General features: G+C 40.8%; 2 protein-coding genes across 2 annotated transcripts in view; one reads left to right on the top strand and one right to left on the bottom strand.

Moving 5' to 3' along the window:
• LOC144522054 (cilia- and flagella-associated protein 70-like) overlaps positions 1-4550 on the bottom strand; it is a 16085-nt gene extending 11535 nt beyond the window's left edge. The window contains exons 1-8 of the mRNA XM_078256827.1: positions 4479-4550; positions 3404-3590; positions 2563-2658; positions 2321-2385; positions 1669-1749; positions 1012-1203; positions 596-778; positions 162-256 (exon numbers count right to left, since the gene is read on the bottom strand). Of these exons, the coding sequence (XP_078112953.1) occupies positions 162-256; positions 596-778; positions 1012-1203; positions 1669-1749; positions 2321-2385; positions 2563-2658; positions 3404-3590; positions 4479-4550 (971 nt within the window). The remainder of the gene's footprint in view (positions 1-161; positions 257-595; positions 779-1011; positions 1204-1668; positions 1750-2320; positions 2386-2562; positions 2659-3403; positions 3591-4478) is intronic.
• Positions 4551-5295: 745 nt separating this feature from the next.
• The window catches only part of ddb1 (damage-specific DNA binding protein 1), a 52181-nt gene continuing 34110 nt past the window's right edge, over positions 5296-23366 (top strand). Inside the window, exons 1-12 of the mRNA XM_078267572.1 lie at positions 5296-5467; positions 6745-6893; positions 8075-8191; positions 8634-8855; positions 10399-10513; positions 11045-11142; positions 15315-15473; positions 18542-18625; positions 18937-19053; positions 21743-21845; positions 22554-22629; positions 22723-22831. Of these exons, the coding sequence (XP_078123698.1) occupies positions 5407-5467; positions 6745-6893; positions 8075-8191; positions 8634-8855; positions 10399-10513; positions 11045-11142; positions 15315-15473; positions 18542-18625; positions 18937-19053; positions 21743-21845; positions 22554-22629; positions 22723-22831 (1410 nt within the window). The 5' untranslated portion in view covers positions 5296-5406. The remainder of the gene's footprint in view (positions 5468-6744; positions 6894-8074; positions 8192-8633; positions 8856-10398; positions 10514-11044; positions 11143-15314; positions 15474-18541; positions 18626-18936; positions 19054-21742; positions 21846-22553; positions 22630-22722; positions 22832-23366) is intronic.

Consider the following 23366-nt stretch of genomic DNA (forward strand, 5'->3'; position numbering starts at 1 on the left):
CAGATCACAAAATCCCAGGTGTATTGCATGGGCCTCAGGTCAAATTAGTAAAAAGATCGGTGACTTCTGTGACTCCCTGATTTCCTTTCCATTTGGCCTGAAATGCACTGGTCAGAAAGGAGGAGGAGGAGGAGGAGGAGTGGGATGTGTGTGTAGCTGACCTGGCAGTTCCTCCTGCATCCAGGAAGCAGCACATCTCTGTGTCCCAGCTCACCCTATTCTTCGTGGTCTCTGCCTCATTACGAAACTCCCAGTCCTGTAGGAACAGTGAGACTTTCAGCCCTGTGTAACTAGAAATTTGAATCATTTTAAATGTTCCAATTTTCAACAGTTTGACATATGCTACTAAGGTCAACTTACTTTTCCTACTTCAAATATTTTTAAGGCACTTAAACTTCTCATATTATTAGTCACTAGTCATTAGTCTGGTCATGTCTATTAAATAAAAGGCATTCATTAGACATCCCTCACTTTCACGCAGTTTCATATTTTCATAGTTAGTGACAGTAATATGCCATACCGCAAAATCTATCAATGCACCAAGGCATTCCAGCTAACACAGTTGGCAGCAGGTGCAGGCCACATTTGCAGTTACCTCCAAGCCATTCAGCTCACCGTCCTCCTGTTCCATGGACTCTGCCTGGAAAAAGGCATCAGGCAGGAAGTGGTTCCCTGGGACCAGCAGGGCCTGATGGGGCCTCTTCTTCTGTCGGCCTATTTCCTCCCTCTGCCCCCCTGCCTTCAGCTGCCCCTCACAGAATACCAGCACCTGATTGTTCTGGGAGTCAGAGGAATTGTACAGCCACACTGTTAAAATCCTTCGCTCTGGAAGGATTCAGATTTGAAATTGGTCTGAATGGGGCAGCATTTGTTTTCTGTTTCATTTTGATTTAACACTACTAGTACTATTGTACTAAAAAAGGTACAAACTAAATAGGATATGCCTGTGATTGGTTCTGTTCAGTAAAATAGCTTAAAGAAGCTACATGAAGAGCACAGTTTAACACTCACGTGTGCATCAAGCGGGACCTCCAGGGCAGCAGTGAACGTGCAAGGAGTAGGGGCAGGGCCAGACTGCAGCATCCATGACTCAGGGATGGAGTAGGCTGTCTCCATGGTTACCCTCAGCAGGTTGGAGGCTGAGAGTTCAGCCTCAGACAGCACTGGATTGGACACACTAACACACACATCCAGGGTCGGCGGCTAAAGGGGGCGAAATCATAAGGCACATTCACGTTTTATTTATAAACTGTTTCAGTACGTTTTCCGCAAATGCCATAGTTAAGTAAAAGGCTGTAAAATGTGCCATAGGTTTCTTGCCCTGATGTTCAAAGTGTTTTTTTCAAACACTGGTGGGAAAGTATTGAGCAATTTTGTTTTTGGTCTAAAACCCATGTTTAAAGATACTGGCCTCTAGTCGACGATTGTTGTCCTGTGCTGCCTTTCTTTTTACAATTACTATAAGTACTTTAATATTTGTCATATTTGTCATAAATGCCAAATGATATGGTTGAGATACCTGCACTGCAGCCCACTGTGAGCAGGTGTGATTAGAGGACTGGAGAGCTTTTCTATATGACAGTAAAAGGCGTCACTTGCTGACATGTTGGAGGTCAAATATTCACCCAAACTAAAACTGTCCCAGCCCTAGTGAGTTGATGGGATTACCTTCCTCTTCGACTTTAAAATGACTTGGCTGGCCACCTGCTTCTGTCTGGCTCTAACTGCTGTCTCCACATTCAGGCTGTTCTGTGATTGTAGAATATTCACTGATTAAGAAATCTGGAAGAAACAACTACCATGTATTTAGGGTCTGAGCGGCCCACAGAGCAGCGGAGGAGGGTCTGGTTAGTCCACGCAGCATTTCGGGATGGGAGGAAAAACATGCTCTGGTTTATTGGCATTTCTTTCAACCAATCACAATTGTCTTGGGTGGCGCTAAGCACCAGACGGAGCAACTGTGCCTCGGCAAAAAAGCCTCGGGAAGGAACTTGTTTTGGTGGAACATGTGTACGTTCAAAAGTTGTTTTAGTCGTGCAACAGGAAACTCAGATTGGACAGATAGTCTAGCTAGCTGTCTGGATTTACCCTGCAGAGATCTGAGGAGCAGTTAAGTTAGTAGTCCTCAGAAATCCACCAGAGTTATAATGCCAACACAAAGAAAGCACAGGGTGAGGGACATCAGGCCAAAAATGAGGGACATCCGGCAGACATCCGGAATTTCCGGCGGCACCTGAACAATCCCGGAATTGAAACGTCGTAGACGTGCCCCTGACAATAAGTGAATGATATTATTGTTATGTCATTATAACCAACTAACCTTGGTGCTGGAGTCCTGGGAGGTCACTGGGTTCAGTGGGACTGTTGACGAGAAGCTGCACTGACCTGAAGACAGAAGAGAAAATCATTCCAACAGTGAAAGTCCTGCCCTGGAAGGAAAGCTCTTTGAAGTCAATTTTTGTTGATCTGACCTCCACATAAAGAAACTGATGTTTGGGGAAAAAAAACACATTGACATATTACAATATAAAAACATATGATTTCTGACAGGTACAACAGTACCTTGTAGCAGCGGCAGTAGGTCGACCACAGCTTGGCCCAGCACTGGTGTCTTCGCCTCAGCTTTCTTCTCCTCAGGCAGGAACTCTCTCACCGTCACTGACCACAACAAAATCATTCACTTTAAACAGTGCTGTGAAAACTGAGGGCTGCACTGACAGCCGTGAAGACTTCGGGTCTTCCTCTCTGTTCGTTCACCAGTGAGGAAATCACCACCAGTGTAATTAAATTAGTTAGTGATAATTGTTTCAGTCTAAGCTGAAGTAGACTTGTCACAATACTCAAATTATTTTGGTGATTCAGGGGACTAGACCTGCTGTGTCAAGGCAGTTTACCTGCACAGAATAAGTTTCTGATGTTTGACAAACCTTTTAATAATTCTGTCATCAATTTCACCATAGCCTAACAACAAAATTGCAGCAAAATCTGGTAATTTTAACGTCTGAAGGCTATTTTTCCCAATTAAGCCAGTTCTTCTGAAACATAACAGCAAAAATAAATGAAAATAGCTAGCCAGGGCAACAAAAACTTACAATAATTCAGTTCAATTACATTATATTTTTCACAGCCACATGGACTTACATGCACACGCGCCATGATGGAAGTATTTTCATCGTTCTTGAATGTGTACCAATTTTTGGTTGGTGTATCATGTGGACATAACCAGCTATGTGTGGCTATAAGAGAGATGCTAGTGGCCAATTTACAGGGAGCCACAGCAAAAAAGTTTAAAGATGAGACAGAGTGAAACTATATGTTCAGACACTGTACAGATGCTGGTTAGCTCCACTGTCAGTTATGTCAGATAGCAAGAGACAGAACAACATTTTCAAACTCAACTTACATATGATGGGTTTATTGGCGATGTCACTGAGAGCCTGAGTGTTATTGGGGCAGTGGAAGCTGCAGGCAAAGTCATATTCAACACGCTGCTCCACAGGGTCGACCTGCTTCTTATCTGACTCTTTCAGCACATTACCATACACTTCAACCTGCAGAAAACTCTGGAAGCTGTCTGCTTTTTTCCCTTGCTGAAAAGAGAAAAAAGCAGAATAACATCAGGTGGATACTGTCATCCACACACCTTCTCAGCCTCAGCTAGACCGTTTACTAAGTGAAATTTGTGAGTAGTTTTCCCCCCCACTGGTAAATGTACTAATACAACTAATACTAATAACGTTACCGTAACTAACATTAAGTCTTTGCGAAATAAAATAAAGAATAATTTAAACAATTAACGTTAATCATTTAATTGTGGTGTCTAACGTTAACCCCCCTCGTGTTGTCTTCCCGTCGACCAACAAGCAACTTTTAGTTTTTCTGGGTCAAAATTTAAAATTAAAACTTTTTTTGTCAACGTTTTGGTCTTCTTTTTCGGCACTTTTTTCAGCGTTTTTTTTTCTCACTTTTATCCAATGTTTTTGTCGATTTTTTCAACGTTCTTTTTTCATTTTTTTTCCAAATGCCATAAAATTGAATACAACAAGTAGTGAATTCATAATTTACTTTACTAGTTGTATGGAACCATCCACGTTTTTTTTTTTTTTTTTTTTACAATTTGGTTGAAATAAACTTTTTGAAAATGGGTCAAATTCGACCCGAGGACAACAGGAGGGTTAGCTAAACATGACCCATCTCTCATGGCATTATTTAGACACATTATTCAACAACATTGTTTGGTGTTAACTTTTTGTCGTTTTTGTTTATTTAGCTAACTAGCTAGCTAAACTTAAAGATAAAATGCACATTCATACAACACGCGTTAAGCGCACTTCTGTTGCTCTAGCTAGCCGTTGGTTAGCCACGTAAATCAAGGTAACGTTAAGTTAAATAGCTAACGTTAGTTAGCTAGCTAGTTAGCAATTGTGTGAAGTTCTTCACTTTTATTATACTAACTAGCCAACTTTGAACGAGCTTACCAGGTTATTTCCACGGATGACAGTTACTTTTATATTCAAGCTTGTTTCTGCATTATTTTCAGGAGTCTCCATTGTGTAGACTTGTAATGTTTTGAGCCTTGGTGGCTTTTTTCTTTGGATCCACCACAGCCACAGAGTCACGTTTCCATGGCAACAGCGCTATACATGGTGTTGCGTTCAAGTAGAATCTCAAATAGGCAGACAAGCAGTTTCAATGGTTTTCATACTGTAAAAAACGAAATGATAAAACAAACAATAAAATAACACTAGCCTCCTAGGAGTAGAAAATAACAACAAACAAAACGAAGGAATAAAGCAACAAACAAAATAACATAATACATTATTTCTGCGTTCATTGTTGCCAGATTCTGCCCTTTTAATAACGTTTTTTTCGTGAACATTAAATTGTAGTAATCATTCAACCAAGTATGTAGGCCTTCTGGATAGTTTAATATAGTTAAGAAGAGTGTTATCCTTAACAGGTCAACTCAAAGACATGTACTAGAAATGTATAGGAATGTAATCCTAAAGATTTCTATTGGAAAAGATGAAAATCCTGTAGGACTTTTGGGTTTATTGGAATAAAAAGGACAATACTTCCGTCTGAATAATAGTGGAGTATAAGTATACAGTTGCAGAAAATAGAAATACTCAAGTGAAGTACAAGTACCTCAGAATTATTAGCTTAGTAGGCTACTTGAGTAAATGTACTGAGTTACTTTCCACTACCGAGTAGTTTAATCATTGAAACCAATAGCCTCCACGACAGAGGGGGCGCTCTAACTCAGAGTATCCGCTCTTTCGCTGCCGTTATGCCCTATGCCTAAACGGCTCAGCTAACTACTTCCGGAAGTTTTATTATCAATGATTTTGTAACTTGTGTTGGATTAAAACACTACCTGGTGTTTGTCTTTTGTTGTTGTCAAAAATGTCGTACAACTACGTGGTAACAGCTCAGAAACCTACGGCAGTCAATGCCTGCATCACAGGTAAATATCCGCTGTTTGTTTTTCTTTGCAGTTGTGCAGTGGTTGGACATTTGCCACCTGCGTGCTAGCTATGCTCCCGCGCTGCAAGTAAAGTGCTCCAGACAGGCCTGTAGTAGCAGCTAGCTATTGATTTGCTAAGTCAAATGTTTACTTGCTATTCTAGGCATACTCGCCTGTATGCAAGTCTTGACACACACGTCTCTTATCTGTTTATGTCCTGTTTGTTCTAACGCACGTAACGATCCGGTGAACCTTTCGTCAGTTCTTCTTTTGGATCTAACGTTAGCTGTTGTCGTGCCTAGTTTGGTTCTCGTTACCCCAGATCAAAATGCGTTTTCTCTTGCTGACAAACATAACACGGCGCAGCTATTCCAAACTGCGTGATAAATGCATACAGAGGCTATTTAGCAATATGGTATAACCGGAGTGACAATAAGCATCTTGAATCATGAATCTAGTTGAGTGAAATGAGCCTGGTTTAGTCTATAATCACATGTAAAAAAAAAGTAGACAAATAACAGGAATGGGACCTGACAGAAATATTGACATCAAAAATCCCATTTTCTTATAGTGTGGCGATATTTGGGGCATGCTCATTGGTGCTTCTAAAAGATATTTAGACTAGGGTGGTAACTAACAATTATTTTCTCTATAGATTGTTGCATTAGTTAGGACTTCAATTTACTATGTCAGCCTATGAACAGTCAAAAATAATAACCCTCATCATAAAGTACCTGAGGCCCTACCTGTGATGTATTAAAATAATCTTTTTTTGTCTAAAAGTATTGTATTTACTATACTATTCTACAATACTATAATGATGTGAACCAGAGAAAAGCAAGACAACGTTCACATGTAGTACGGGTGTCAATCTTCACTGGTCTCACGATTCGATTCAATTAAGAATATCCTGTTAACGATTCAAATTGATTCAATATCGCGGTGCATCACCTCATCAATATTATTATATACTGCTACGCGTGGTTTTCATCAAATTCAAGAATGAACTTCCCTTTTTATTGTATCTGACCTTAAAAAAGACACTAACTGAATGTAGCGGAGTCTGAACACAACAGACAGGAGTGACTGGAAAATCAACAAGTAACATCAGTAGGCAATAATCGATTATGGTCTGTCACTGCATCGATGCAGAATCGCCTAGGTCTGCATCGCGATGCATCGAGGCGACACCCCTGCTTTTTAGTCATCTTTTACTCCGCTGCTCTTACCTCATCAACCGTGTAATTAACATGTTACAAATGTTGGTGTGTCTCCAGGTCACTTCACCTCTGCTGAAGACCTCAATCTGCTCATAGCTAAAAACACACGGTTGGAGATCTATGTGGTGACAGCCGAGGGGCTGAGGCCCGTCAAGGAGGTGGGCATGTATGGAAAGATTGCTGTCATGGAGCTCTTCAGGCCAAAGGTAAGGGTTGTGGGTGTGTGCAGTCGGTAGCAATATGTAAACATTTCTTAAAATGAACTAGTTGGTGGGCTGTTGGGATAACTGGTCAACTAGTTTGTCTCACTGAAGATCTGTTTGTATTTTTTTTGTTGCACCGTGGACAAGTTTTTAAAAAAAAACGTATTTGAGACAGAATGCACATACATTTCCCCAAGAAATAAGGCCAAAACATGTCAAATATATTTCTAGTCTATATTGTTCCTTAATTCTCTTTTAAATTTTGTTTTCGGGTGAACATTTTACAGTTTGGAAAATGAAACGCTTATTTGATTATAAGGATTCTCCTGTTGAATGTTCTCTGTTGTTCCTGGCAGATGTCTGTGCCAGTTATGCTGCCTTTCCACTGTATGGTATGGCTCTGCTCGACTCGACTCACGTTTTTGGTACCGGTACTTTTCTCTTTCGTTTTCCACTGCGACACCCCCAACCGGCACCGTCGGACACCGCCTACCAAGAGCTTGGGTCTGTCCGAGGTTTCCCCTATGCCCCTAAAAAGGAAGTTTTCCTCACCACCCGAGGTTTCTCCCTGTAAGGGAGTTTTTCCTCGCCACTGTCGCACTAAATACTCTTGGGGGAATTACTGGAATAGTTGGGTCTTTGTAAATTTGTGTAAAATGTAAATAGAGTGTGGTCTAGACCTACTCTATCTGTAAAGTGTCTTGAGATAACTCTTGTTATGATTTGATACTATAAATACAATTGAATTGAATTGATATTACCCCCACAGTTTTAGGCGGGATTCTAAACTGATAGCCATCGGCTCAGCTCGCTTGGAACCTCGACCAAGGTGGTACCAAAAAAAAGTGCCAGGTACTATCCACAACTTTTGCTAATGGAAAACCAAAAAAAAGAGCGCGTCGAGTCATACCGTATCACGCAGTGGAAAAACTGCAATAGTATGTTGTTAACTTAATTACAGAAATTTGAAAAAGAAAAAACGGACACATCCTGAGAAGTCGTTAAATTATAAATCTTGGCTAGAAAAAAAAATAGTTGCTGTTGACTGTGCAGTGGATTCATAGGCCGGTCATGCTGCCCCTACTAATTAGGCTGGTGGAATTAAATTGAAAGCAGGCCTCTGCATGTTTGAGCTTAGATTACTTTTTTTTTTTTTTTTCTTTTCTTTTCTTCCATTTGTTCAGGGTGAGAGCAAGGACCTGCTGTTCATTCTCACATCCAAGTACAACGCCTGCATCCTAGAATACAAACAGAACGGGGAGAGCATTGACATCATCACTCGTGCCCACGGCAATGTCCAGGTGAGCCTGCAATACAAACATGATTCCTGAAATTCACTGTATTCTAATATCTCCTCAATGGACATGATTGCAATAAGCAATTCATTATTATTTTTAATAAGTTCACTCTTGATATCTATACAACACCCTTATTACTCAAACTTTAAATTCAGACAAAAGCTGTGCACAGTCTTATTTTGCATTTATGACAAATGTTATTAGAATATGCTGTCATTTAAATGGGTCTATTTTATTTAACATGTCAGTGGCATTCATTTCCTTAATAGGGTTTATATCAGAGGAGTTGTGGAATTCGTAGGTCTCATTTCAAAGTATAAAGAGCTGATAAAGGTTTACTAGCTATTTAACAGCAGCCTGAGAACACACCAAATGTGATTTATTTATTTTTGTCTGACGTGTCCTGCTGACCTCAAACGTTTCTAAGTCAAATGCTCTTTTGCAGGATCGTATCGGGCGTCCATCGGAAACGGGTATCATCGGAATCGTAGACCCAGAATGCCGTATGATTGGCCTGCGGCTGTATGACGGGTTGTTCAAGGTGATCCCATTGGACCGGGACAACCGTGAGCTCAAGGCCTTCAACATCAGACTGGAGGAGCTGCAGGTCATCGATGTTCACTTCCTGTATGGCTGCCAGGCCCCAACCGTCTGCTTCATCTACCAGGTACTGCAGAAGGAGTGGTACCCGATGTGGGATTGCGTGTTTAAGGGTATAGGAGAGACGTATTGTATAGTGACGTAGTGATAGTGAAATATTGTATGACAACAGTTTAATGGTCAAGTTGTCCCTGTGGAGTTTTCCTGTAATCAGTCACATGTTGTGTTTACGTTCTGCACTACTCACCAAAACGCATTGTGTGTTAGAGGATGACACGGGAATCAATTGTCGCTCCCATCCCAAGCCCATGAAAATACTCCCGTCATATCCCGATCACGCGACTGCCGCCCCCAAAAAAAATCCTGTCCTGCAAAATCCCGAGAGAAAGAATCCCATCCCGCTCCCGTTTCGTTCCCTATGTTGTCTAAAGTTCCCAGACTCTGTCGCGGACATGCGCTTCACACCGCCGCGCGCCACCCGGCGGAAAAGAGAGAGAGAGAAAAAGAGACGACGTCCGTCGCTGTCTGGAGGATAACTAGCCAGTTGATATCGTGTGTGTGCGTTTGGTTAATCGCGGTCAAATCACTGAGGTTGCCTTGAAATTGAGGCTACATTATACATGCATTACCTGAAGGCCTAGGCGATTTCATTACGTAATTCCGAACGGAAATCTTCTCACACTCCAAACAGACATTTCTATGCTCTATTCCGTCCTCATCACATTACCAACAGTAAAATTGACATATGACATGAACTTTGCAAAGCTGTTTTTTTTTTTTTTTTTAAAAAGCTCCAGTGTGTAACGTGTTTAGTTGTTCATTATCAAAATCTGTGTTGCCCGTTCACAAACCTGTCCTTTTTCATGAATATTTACCACCACCATCAATTCCAAGTATTCCTTTCGGCTTGAAATTTCACATTTGCATTCGCATGAACTGGGGTAGACGCTCCATATTCATGCGCCATCTCGAAATACATTAGCCGGTAAGGGACATACAGGACATACTGCTCCGCCTTTCGCGTTTTCGCTGTCACATGATAAACTCACAGGTGCCGCTAATGCTGCTAACGGGTATCGTCGCTTCCCGGCCCCGGCGAGTTTGAAGAAGGAAACATGGAGGGCCACACGTATTCAAAATCCAAATTTCAGGAACAGGAGTCTTCTTCTTGGCCCAGAAAAAGAAAAAAGGATATTGAAAAGAGCAAGAGACCGGCGTCATCTGAAAAAAGCGTGAAGGCTACCGTAGCTGTAATACGTACTTTGAATTGCGTGGTTGATTGCAATATATGATCTCAACGCTAGATGGGAGAAATTCCCACACATTGGACCTTTTAAGTATTTAAAATCCGGCATTGTTCCATGTTTACTAGCTTGCAGTCTTCTTCTGCCTTTGTTGGCACATTACAGCATATCTTGCCGTGTTACTGCCCCTTGTTGATCAGTGGAATCTTGCACCTGAACACAAAAAACAGACCCGCACATAAAAAATGCTCCATAGTGCTTCTAGAAGTCCAAAAACTCCACAGGGAACCTAAACTTGATTTAGTATTGTCCTCATTCAAGACATTTCTTTGAAGATGTAACATGGTGTCCTGTTGTGTATGGTAGGACCCCCAGGGACGCCATGTGAAGACCTACGAGGTTTCTCTGAGGGAGAAGGAGTTCAGCAAGGGCCCCTGGAAACAGGAGAATGTGGAAGCTGAGGCATCTATGGTCATCCCGGGTAATCGGAGCATATACTGTGCACATTACTGACATAATCAATTCATCAATTAGTAAATCAACAGAAGCACTGCTAATGATATTTGTATCATCTGAATTCTACCTGGATTTTAGTAGTAGAATTGTTTTCTATCTGGATTTTACTCATTTATTTTAATTTTAAAGAAAGACCTGATAAAAATGACTTTTACCCAATTAATCAAACTAAAACAAGCAGTTATGAAGGGATGATTTAGATTTTTATCTTTTGCATTAGATGGTAAGAGTTATTAAAAACATTCTAAACCACAGCACATCCGTCTTCCACAATAGAAAACCTATTTCATGTATATTTGATGCTTTACTCTCCTCTCAGAACCCACTGTATTGTAGATGAATTGAAAATATAAGTGTAATTGATGAATTGATTATGAAAATATTATTTATTTCAGCACTGCTCATACCTGTTTAGAACATACTCTGTGTCATATGTTTGCTCCCGAAATTGTACAAATCTAGCCCTGACTTTCTTGCTTTTGTGCTTGTATTTTAGTGCCAGAGCCATTTGGTGGAGCTATAATCATAGGACAAGAGTCCATCACCTACCACAATGGAGATAAATACTTGGCCATTGCACCACCTACTATCAAGGTAAAGACGTCAAATAATGGCTGTTGATAATGCTCTGTTTTTGTCATCGGTTTCATTTTAAAAAGTACAATATTTAGTTGTCTTTCTAAACCCTCCCGCTTTCGATATTATTCGTCATTCAGTTGCAATATTTGGTAACCCTTTACTTGAAGGTATCTACATAAGAGTGACACGACACTGTCATGAACACATGACACTGTCATGACACAGTCATGACACATGAACCCTAACCATAACCCTAACCATAACTCTAACCCTAACTTGTCATGACAAAAACCAAATGACACTTACTAAAAGAAGCATTATGTCATAAACGTTTATGACTTGTTTATAATGTTTATGACACGTTCATGACAGTGTCATGTCACTCTTACGTAGATTCCTTCAAGTAAAGTGTAGCCCAATATTTTATAGTGTAGAATTGATTTACATTGTGTCTTGTAACACACCAAGAATAATGTTACTTTCATAGTGTAATCATATTGTGACTGTATGTTAGCAATGTTGTTTTTTTTTTTTTTCTCCTTTCGTAATTGGGAGGTAACGCAAATGACAGATCTTTAGCCCCATTTCATGTAAAGCTACCAGCTCTGCAGGGAAGGCTGCATAGCGACAAGTACATGAGCCTCATTTAAAGCAAAGCATCCTACTGGCATGATGATTGAACGGGTTTGTAATAACAATGAACATTTTTATTATATAAGTGCGTTCCATACTGTTGGGTCCCAACTTATAGTAACAATTCTGTAGAAACAAAGTAACGTTACTTGCAGAGTTAAGGCAAGGCACCGTCATTTGTTTCTATTCGTATCTATGTTGCCATGTTTTGCCATGTTTCCTATTGGTCGTTAGGATCCGAGTTTTATCATTTTAATACAAAGCAGTGAATTGTTAGTTCAGTTGGTATGAGAAGCTCCAGTAAAGTTTTGTCTAGTTAAACAGAGGTTTTGTGCGTAGCTCTTTGAATGAAGTAAAATAAAAATGTTGGTAGCAAAAGTAGCCATCAGAATTTCTATTATGTGAACATATTAATACTCATTTTGCTACATTTAGGAGACCCTGAGGTGTACTTGTTAGAGTTGATTTGTAAAGAACCTTGTGTTGATGTAAAGGGACATTGAAAGACAGGTTTAGAACTGCTGGATGGTGACTTTAGCTCAAGTTGCTGTACTGCTCCGCTCACATTTAACAAATCTCAAGGCTGCTTCTATAATTAGAGAATGTTCTATCACGGTTGCGCTGCTTTTTGGTACCATGGTCTCATAAATTTTGGAACGAACATTTCAAGTTGTTCAGATGTAATAGCTTCTGATTTAGAGTTACACAGCTTTGTTATGTCTTCATGATTTAAAAAAAAAAAAGAAAAAAAAATGTCTTTGCTAGAGTTGTTGGCTGTGTTGATAACTAACCTATCAGTCTGATATAGGGCTGATTGATTTAATGCTTTTTTTTTCTGATTGACTTGGTCATTTTGGAATTCAATATCCAACTTTCTATCCATTTCACCCGTTTTGATATTCGTTTTAATAAAAGTGCGTGTGACATCTCACATGTGGCTTTGACTTCGCTTGGCCCACGTTGTAGAAAATACCGAGATGTATATCGTGTATTGTCATTCAGCCGAAAAATACCAAGATAGGATTTTTGGTCCATATCGCCCAGCCAGACTAAGCACCCATCAAGTGTCGCGTGTTGTTTAGCTGCAACTGAAGCCTACTGTTATGTCACTGTTGTTTCCTGGCTCATATCTGTGTCCTGCTGATTGATCATTAAAAGCCCCAAACTGCCTGCACTGTCATGTCTCTGTTACAACTCTGTTTCCACAGTAGCATTGCTACATCATTGCTCAGCAGGTCTTGGGGAGGTGGGAAAGAGTTAGTGGGTTGTTGCTACGTGACTAGTCCGGCCTACCGGATGTACAGTGCTGGGATAAAGTCTGACATCCGGCACGTCTCTCATGCTCCGGATGTAACTCCCTTTCTCTGCTATCTCCTTGCCAAAAACACAGTCACTGCATCCAGGGCTTAGCGCCACCAAAGACGGTTGTGATTGGTTTAAAGAAACCCCATGTGAAACCCCACTCTTACTGAAGCTCCCCACACCTAATGTAACATTAGTATTCAGCTGAAACACACTCTTTTCTGCCGTGTCAAGGAAACCGAAGCCTATCCTTTTGATGTAGAACAAAAATTTTTTTGGCAGTTCATTAATAAATTGTCGCTCACGAGCGCAGAAGTGAAAAACAGATGTGAGACACCCAACATTCTGCCAGCGTGGAGGTCTGCTGAATGTGTCTGAATTCATATAATACTTGTCTATGTTGGGCTAGCAGACTGCTTTCGCTTGTTGAATCTAACAAGCTAAATTACCTTCCATTCAGTCGAGAGAGGGATGCTAGAGGTTTGGGAAAATAAAAGTAGATCCACCATTCGACCGAAGATGTTAACAATACCACAGGCAGGAGGATTGTGAAGTTTTGTAAAGGTTCGATGAAGTGAGAAATTGACTCGGCTTGTACTGTAGACAACAGCAATAACAATAGCTTTTGTTGAAGGAAAAGTAGAGGAAGCTCAGTCACACTATGTGATTTTTATAACAATTACAATCATGACTACTGTTCTAGCCAGCTTATAGTGGAGACAGGAACTCCAGTTTAAAGCTCAAAGCTTTTTTTCCCAAACATGTTAGGCCAGTCGGGTTAGGCTTGCGTTGTCAGGCAGCCCAAATCTAACCGGGACTGAAAGCTGAGAGTGACTCTGACAATATCCCAAGGGAGTTTTGTTCAAGTGGAAAGCAAAAGAAGAGAAGTTATGTTCTACTCCTGTCATAGTTTGTGGTTCAGTAGAATTGTCTTACTTAACTCTGTTTAAAGGTGCAGTAGGTAAGACTTATAAAACTAACTTTCTGTCATATTTGCTGAAACTGACCCTATGTTCCAGTAGAACTACATGAAGCAGGTCATTTAAAAAAAAATCCGGCTCCTCTGGCACCACCTACAGCCTGTAGTGTGATTTGCTAAAATCCACCGCTCCCTGTTCAGATGCACCAATCAGGATCGGGGGGGGGGAGGTGTCTAACTGCGTATCAATCACTGCTCATGCACACACATTCATTCTCCCTTGTGGGGGGAGGGGCTTAGGAGATAGGAGATATTTTGGCTAAGTCCTGGATCTTCACAGTCCTACCTACGGCACCTTTAAGTGGCTGTGCAGTTTTATTGGGGAAGCATATCTTATATAATATTGTATAAAATACCAATATGCATTGAGCACACAAAAATCAAAAAAAAGCCTATCATTATAAGCAGAGCTCATAAATCCCAGCCAAGTTGCTATTAGAAGCCAGTATTAGCTTATCACAGATATGTTGGTTTTAGCATATATGTCAGATGATAAGTCACAAGATATGGCAGTACAGAAATACCAAATGATATATTTCAGGTAATTTAGAAACAGTGTTGCTGTTGCATAAGTTGTCCTCCAGAGAGCGCTGGCGGGTTATTTTTCCACTGTAAAATGCCCTGATCAATACATGTTTTGGTTCATAATGCTTCAATCGTAAAATTGAAGGAATCTTATCAACATGCGTTTTTATGTAATGTGCTTATGAGAAAATATGAATATCTGCAAATGTATCCTCATATTTCTTTTTAAACCTTAATATCAGCATTGCCCTTAAAAAAATCCAGTATCAGTTGTGCTCTAATTCAGTGTTGTATCAGTATTAATATGCCTGTGCTGTGTGTCAACATTACATCTGTAATCGACTTTCAAATTGTACTTTCTCAAACATGAAGCAAACAATAAATAATTCTGGACCTTTTGTGTTGCTCCCCCGGTCGTCTACTCGGGGTCCTGACGGGAAGGCAGGCCTCCTTGTTTAATCTGTGCTTTTCATGTCAGTTAAAATTTGAACAGTCTGTAGCTCTGTGAGTCAGATTTAAGCTGTACGTTGGGGAAGCGGTATGGTTTCTTAATGAGAAAGAACAGACCAAACCTTGTGATGACAGGCCTCTGTGCCTGTACTTGGACATGCTCATATCATTTATATGAGTAATGCATGAGGTGAGCATGAAGACTTCTTCTGCACTGGTGTAATTCCACAAGCTTTTGCAGCTCCTCCACTGCAAGTGTTATTTTAATGATTTGTTTGTGTTCCACTCTCATTTACAGCAAAGCACCATCGTCTGTCACAACCGGGTGGACCCCAATGGCTCTCGCTACTTGCTGGGGGACATGGAGGGACGTCTGTTTATGCTGCTGTTGGAGAAGGAGGAGCTCATGGACGGCACAGTGGCGCTCAAAGACTTGCATGTGGAGCTGCTCGGAGAGGTCCTCTATTTATCTTATTCTCTATGTCTCCTTATCTCTCTGTCTGTCTTCACTGTTTATCCACCTGCCTATTCTCTGGCATTTCTCCCATCTGTTTCTCTCTACCTGGCTTGACCACCCTTTCTGTGGCTTGTTGATTTTTTATTTTTTTCTCCTGCTGCCTTTCGCCTTTCAGTTCCCCCTCTGTTACAATTGACTCTTTTAAGGGTTTATAGACCTGACAGTAGCTAATGGATCAGTCTACACTTGTAGGGAAGATGAGAAAAAAATGATCCCACCTATTTGTTGCTAGCTTGCCAGGCTGTCATTTCCCTTTTAAGTTGATTTAGACAATGCCTTTATATCAATACTGGGCTCAAACTAAATCTCATCTTAAAGGCGCACAGCTTTCGGCCTGTGGCAACGTCTTCTAATGACTTGCCAAGGAGAATAGAATAGCTGAGTGATGCTGGAACTAGAAGCTTTTTAAATTGTTTATTTAGCTTTAGAAGTAGGAGAATCTTCTCCACACATAAAGGATAAGTTCATGTTGAACGGAATTTTAGAATTTGTGCTGTAAGTACAGTACTTTAGTAAAGTCGTACATTGCACCACTGCCAAAGTAAAATTTTAGAACAATAGAATTTGTTTTCATTTTCCTTCTCTTCCATTTGGCAAACAACAAACATGTGCATTAACACAATTATTTGCCATCTTTGTCAATACTTGAACTTTGCCGAAAGCTGAACAGAGTTGTCCTCAGTAACCTTTTCGTTGTTGTTGCATAGTTGACTGCAAATCATTATTTTAGTAATCTGTCAAAAAAAAATGTTTTTCAATTAATGGTTTAGCATGTAAAAGGTCAAACATTCTAATGATGTGCCATCTGAAATTGCCAGAGCCTAAAGTGATCTCTCATAATTGCTCATTTTGTTTGACCACCCGTAAAAGCAAAATAATTCAGTGTTCAATGTTGAGACGTGAAGGGCAGCAAGCAAATACTTCTATTTGCAAATGCTTTGGTGAATTTTTTGAGTTGATTGTTAGCAAAAACCCCCCTTTTGTTCTTTCACAAATATGTGCTCATTCATGTGTAATTACTTCCAACTAATCAAAGTATTCCCGTAAGCGTAGAATCTGACATTCAGAATCATTCAGAATACATACGAGCGACTCGCTCGAATGACGGCAGCCATGTTGCGCCTCCATCTTTAAAATACCGTAGCCAAAGAGGGACATACCTCCGCATTTCGCCCTTTTAGACTCAGTGGCACCGCGGCGAATGCCAGCCGGGAGGGAAAAAGAGAATTAAAACGACAACGCGACAGGCTAAGCAACAAGACCAAAGTTAATATTGGAGTGGGTAGAACAGCTGCGTGTAAACGATGGAGATACTAAGAGCTAATTTCGGGTTCGGCCAGCGTAACAGTTGAAACGCGCTCAGAATGGGAAGGCTAAAAAAAGTAATATTCAGTTGGTTGTCAATATACCCGATCTGGCAAACTTGCATATTGCGGTTTTAGCCGATTAGAGGGCCGCAAAGCGAACGCAGAAGTGCCTTTCACCCTGTAACGAGTTGATGAACCAATGAAACGATTTTGGAAACATTATTTTAAGGTGCAAAAGAATCTTTAGTGTTGCTTTAATTGACTCAAACGATTAAACAAACAAATCTATTATGCAAGTTGTCATTGATTGACGGTGTCCGTTCAAAGCGTGCCTGATCAGAACGCGCCGATTGCGCTGCCTCAGTATTGCTACATGCAGCTTTCTCGAGAACCACTAATCCAAACAACTTCACACTCGACACTGCACTGGGTCCTAAGCAGTACACCTACCGTGACATAGTTGCGTCCCCTAGCAATGCTAGAGTATAAGCGTCATTTGCTTACAGCTAGCTATTTGGGATCAGGCTATTTCAAGGAACAAAAGCGCTTATTCGGAAAGTTACGTCTCTGAAGCTTGAAATGTTCTTCTGTTCTTGAATGTAGTGTACAGGGCTGGGCAATATATCAATATTATATCGACATCGACATATGCGACTAGGTATCATCCTAAATTTTGGATATCTTAATATTGTGATATGACGCAAGTGTTGTCTTTTCCTGGTTTTAAAGGCTGCATTACAGTAAAGTGAAGTCATTTTCTGAACTTACCAGACTGTTCTAGCTGTTTTATTATGATTTGCCTTTACTGACTTCATTGTTCATAGTCATTGTATCCACATTACTGATGATTATTTATCAAAATTCCTTGTGTAAATATTTTGTGAAAGCACCAATAGTCAACTCTACAATATCGCCACAATCTCGACATTGACGTATTTGGTCAAAAATATTGTGATATTTGATTTTCTCCATATCACCCAGCCCTAGTAGTGTAGCGAACGATGGCGAGCGAGCGGTACCCAGCATGCCGTTCGGCGGTGTAACAGTTAATAGGGGTCCCCTCTCAATACACTACACCGTGTGTATATAATGCACTACTAATAAATATGTCCCGTAGGCCGTAGATCTCAAGAGCTCACACTCAACACTGCACTTCCTTGGGTCCTCAGCAACACACACCCGTCACGTGTGAAGTCGATCGGATGAACGGTTGTCGGGAAAAATCGAAGGGACAGAGGCACCTTCCATTTTAGTTGGATTATTGTCGATTGACTAATTGATTAATCATTTTAGCACCGCGCAAGTACAAAATGCAAGTACAGAGTGGCTCAGAAATGCTACTTCTTGTATTGATAGAACTATGTTTTACGTGTGATCAGCGTTATTAACTTATTAAATTTGCTGGTTCCAGCTTCTCTAATGTGAGGACTTGCTGCTTTTTTCTCATATTATAGTAAACATATATCTTTGGGGTTTGGACTGTTGGTTGGACAAAACAAGCAATTTGAAGACATCACCGTGGGCTCTGGGAAATTGGGATAGACATTTTTTTTTTTTTACTACAGACCGACTGACAGATGGACTGCGACATCCCTTGAACCATGCAGATGGCATTGCTTAAAAAAAAAAGAGATACTCATAGTTGCAGCCATCGGGTGGATATGGCCTCAGAGATGTTTTTGTGTCTCTCTCCAATGACAGACATCCATTGCTGAGTGTTTGACCTACTTGGATAACGGCGTGGTCTTTGTGGGCTCCAGACTGGGCGACTCCCAGTTAGTGAAGGTAAGCAGCAAGAGACAGTTTCACACGTTGTACACCAAACAACAATCAACAACATCATTAAATGCAATCATTTTTTTTTAAATCGTGAAATCGTTCGTCAGTTAAATCATTTTCTGCAGATAATTAAATAATTTCATCAAGGGGGATGGAGTATGGCAAAGTATTTGGTCCCTCCTTTGGACTGTATTATTTTGAAGTACATTTTAACGTAATCCATACAAAATGACACGTCACATGTATCGCCGTGTTCACCATGTGCTGTCATCCTTTCTCAGCGATTTGTAAAGAGGGTTCTCTTTGTTTCTCTGCAGCTCAACGTGGACAGCAATGAACAGGGCTCGTATGTGGCGGTGATGGAGACGTTCACCAACCTGGGCCCCATCGTGGACATGTGTGTGGTGGACCTGGAGAGGCAGGGCCAGGGCCAGGTAAACGCCACAAAACGCTGAATCCTTTTTTATTTCTGTGGAAAAAGTGATGTATTTTTTGCCACCAGCAAAGCAGGACAGCCATAACACATGTTCTATCACAGCTACATATTGAAAGCAAATCATTCAGATAAAATAAAAGGTTTCTTGGGGCGTTCGCCGGAGGATGTAAACATGACTAGGTGATTACTGAAAACCCTCGTCACTGGATGCACTTTATAGCTTATGGTGAGTCTCCATCTGTGTTTTTCTCCCCATCATCCTCTTTGTCACAGCCTCCAGGGACTCTGGGCTTATACCGCCAATGCAGGCGGTTTCTTGCATCGTATTAACAGTGTTTTTGTCAGCAGAATTAAACATGCAACATACTACAGCACCAACCTGCCATTGGCCACAATAGCCCAGTGCAAGTACTTTTGCTGACATCAAATGCACGACTTCCTGTGCCTGTTTTATAAGCAGTCTGGGTGTCTGTTCTTCTTTTGTCTAGTCTATTTTTTTGTTGACAGTGGTCCCTGTACGTCTGGAGTAATGCGCGCCTGGTATCCTATTTGCATCTAGATATGATCTAGCTGCACTGCAGTAACACCTGATGTTAAAATGCATCTCTGGTACACAAACTTAAATTGGCTTTCTTAGTCCATTGCAAAAAAAAAAAAAAAAAGTCAGATTGCTGTGGATGTTATTTCCTCTAATAATATTTACACCCTTTTAAATCTGACAGTGAAGACCTCGTCGCGGTCATTTCCTATCTGCATGCGTGTGTCCGAACAATCCGTCATCTTCAGCACTTCTGTGTACTTAGTAGAGCTGGGCGATATGGAAAAAATCTAATATCACGATATTGTTGACCAAATGTATCGATATTGCGGCGATATCGTAGGGTAGACAATTGGTGCTTATAAAAAAATATTTACACAATGAGATTTTTGATAAATAATCATGAATGTGTATATAATGACTAAGTGGGTAAAGGCAAATAATAAAAAAGATATAACAGACTTTACTGTAATTCAGCCATTAAAACCAGGAATGACAACACCACTTGTCATATCACGATATTACGATATCCAAAATCTAAGACGACATCCAGTCTCATATCATCATATCGATATAATATCGATATATTGCCCAGCCCTAGTACTTAGGTTTGTTTACCTGAATATAATGTGATAATGTGACAGACCATATTGCAATGTCAAGTTTAAAAGGCAACAATAAGACACAATTTTATGTTTCTACCCAGCAAAGGAGTTTCTTTCTTGTTCCTGTAATATCATATTTCTTCTTTATGTTAAATGAAACCAGACGCAAAATGAATGTGTCTGTTTTTTGGCACATTCTTTATACATATTTCTAATATGATGGTTTGACACAAACGTCGCTTGATTGAACATTTGTCCTTTGTATCAAATCAGTGAGGCAGAGGGAGATGAAACGGTGTAGTAACGAGAGAGATACAGTACAGAAGGTTTTGTTGGCAGGGTTTGACACCAGGCCTCAGGGTTCTTGATGTGGTTCCAAAGGCAGCGGTCTGAGCTAGAGCTCAGAGCCACTCTCTGGGTACAGACCAGCACACGGTCTGCCACTGACTGTATTCATCCACACACTCAAGCTCATTTTAGTCTGTTGGAGCCCAGAGCTAAATCCAATAATTGTTTTAATTTGCCATTTCCACTAAATCCACAGAGTATTTGACCTGGTTAATTGGTGCGGACACATTCCAAGACAGTTAAGACCAGACTGATGCACAAGCTGCAGGGGGAAAAAAATAACTGGACCCTCTCAGAAAAAAAAAAGCATGAAAAATGATTGTATTCACAGATGTGCAGCTGCAAACCAGATTGGGGTTTATGAAGGATAAAATACAATAATAAAAATATAACAAATACACAAACACAATGTATTATGTGCAGATTATCAGGATTTAGTCCAACCCAGTCTCACGGCAGTTTGTGAAATGGTCACGTTATTTAATCCATTGATGTGTGTACACAGACACGTTTATGTCGTTTTTTTTCGTGGTGGTGAGCACGAATTTTGTATGTATTTCAATGGGGAGCATATTTTGTGATCACAGCACAACTACGGTACTCCTGTAAGACTGTGAGGGCATTTGAGAACACTCTCGGGGGGGTTGGGTGGGTTGCTAGGTTCACTGTGGTTATTTCCGTTAAAACGAAGCTGTTGGGTGGCAGGTGGTAGACACCGAGATTATATGGCCTCTGGTATTAATCCTGTTAGTGTGCCGTGACTGGATGACTGAATAACATACTACTGCTCTCTAGTCTCACTGTACAGACACCAGAATTATTCACCTTCAGGGTGTTGGATCTCAATGCTGTTGCCATGTATGCACTGGCAATCTCAGAGAATAAACTGCTACTATTACTGCTACCACCACTGAAGCTGGCTATAATAACTACTACTACTAGTACTAATGGCAATAACAAAGAGCTGAACAATTTGGCACTCAAAAGAAAATCAAACTGTAACTATTTTGATAATTTATTAATCATTTTAAGTAATTTTTTCAGCAAAAATACCAAACATGCCCCTGTTTCAGATGTTTTAGAGAAAATAGTAACTATAGGATCAACTACATCAAAAACCCTATTAAAAATAGTAGGGAAATCACAGCTCTCATATCTCAGTCAATGTCTTTATGTCTTTCTGTGCCACTTTTCAGCTGGTGACGTGCTCTGGTGCGTTCAAGGAGGGCTCCCTTCGGATCATTCGCAACGGCATTGGGATTCATGAGCATGCCAGCATTGACCTTCCGGGAATCAAAGGTTTGTGTGTTCTCTGTGTGCGTGTGTGTGTGTGTGTGTGTCTCTCTCTTCCACCACCTCCCTCTCAAGTCTTGACTTTATCTGGCCCTTATTCCTTTCACTTCAACCTGCACATCTGTTTGCCTTGGCTGGCCAAGATGCCAGCTGTTGCTCGCCCAAGCTCCGCATGCGAGCGTCGGCAGATGGCTCAGATGTCCTAGGTCTTGGTTCAGTCAGTACTTTCAAAAGAAACGGGGAAATTGCCAACCTTTGGAAACATTTGTTTTCATTTAGCATACAAATGAGCACTGCAATGTCTGCATTAGTAAAGTGTCAAGTAGAAGAATCCCATTAGGTTTAACAATGGCAGAGACCACTTATTCCCAGAAAATGAGGTTTCCTCTCCCAAGACTGTTCTCTCATGCTTAAATGAGACACACAGGTTAGGTTGTTAGGCTTCAGCTGTTTATTGACTATCTCTGCCCTAAACGCCTCAGATGCTGCCTCCTGCCCCTGGCCTCTTGATGAGAGACAATTATTCACTAAACCAATCAATAGCTTTCTGAGAGGGATCTGCAACCTGTACATCTTCCAAAAAGTTACAATTTCACAGATGGAACAGTTAAAGATCGAGTTGGATGTTGGCTGGACATTGCATTTTTCTTGCTCTGCAGAATGGTGCATAAAGTAACTTTTATTTCTAACACCCTCTCTCGATTTCCCTTCAAGGCTTGTGGCCGCTCCGCTCGGAGGCAGGCCGAGAGACAGATGACATGCTGGTGCTGTCTTTCGTGGGACAAACACGGTGAGTGTTTGCCGTACAGCGTGCCAGATAAGTGTAGATAAGAGTCCATTCCGAATGCCTCTTATCTAAACTTTAGAGTGTGTTTTTCCCTAGAGTGTTGATGCTGAGTGGCGAGGAAGTCGAGGAGACTGAACTTCCCGGCTTCGTGGACAACCAGCAGACATTTTACTGTGGCAACGTGGCGCACCAGCAACTCGTTCAAGTTTGTACACATACACACACTTCTGTTACATGTGCCGTCAGCGTGCTTCACAAGAACATGCTTTGGTTAGAATAACACCGACATCTAGTTCAAAGCAGAAATAACATCTAATTTCACAAACTCTAAATTAATTATAAAAAATAACTTATTCAACCGTGGCCTTTCCTCCATTTACCGAGATATACTTTGCTGGAGCTGAATCATACATGATTGAAAGGGGAGTTGAGAATATGAAGGGCGTAAAAAGGACTTCATGTATTTTACACTTGGTTGAGATGAATATTGCACTTCATTTAAATTGAAGTTTTAGCCGGCCTTTTTTAAAATGAGGATGAAACCTGCTGGGAATTCTGCCAACTGTTAGATCCTCAACCATACATCTTTAGGTTGTTATGACAACACTGCTTGTGTTTTGAGGCAGGGACATTTTTTCCTAACTCTCTTGCCTCTCAGAGTTGGTATATTTACACTGAATACATTTTCACTTTTGGGGTCGCAGTAGCTCACGCCATAGGAAGTTGGGTTGGGAACCGGA

This window comes from Sander vitreus, chromosome 1, assembly GCF_031162955.1.
Source record: "Sander vitreus isolate 19-12246 chromosome 1, sanVit1, whole genome shotgun sequence".
Taxonomy (NCBI): Eukaryota; Metazoa; Chordata; class Actinopteri; order Perciformes; family Percidae; genus Sander; species Sander vitreus.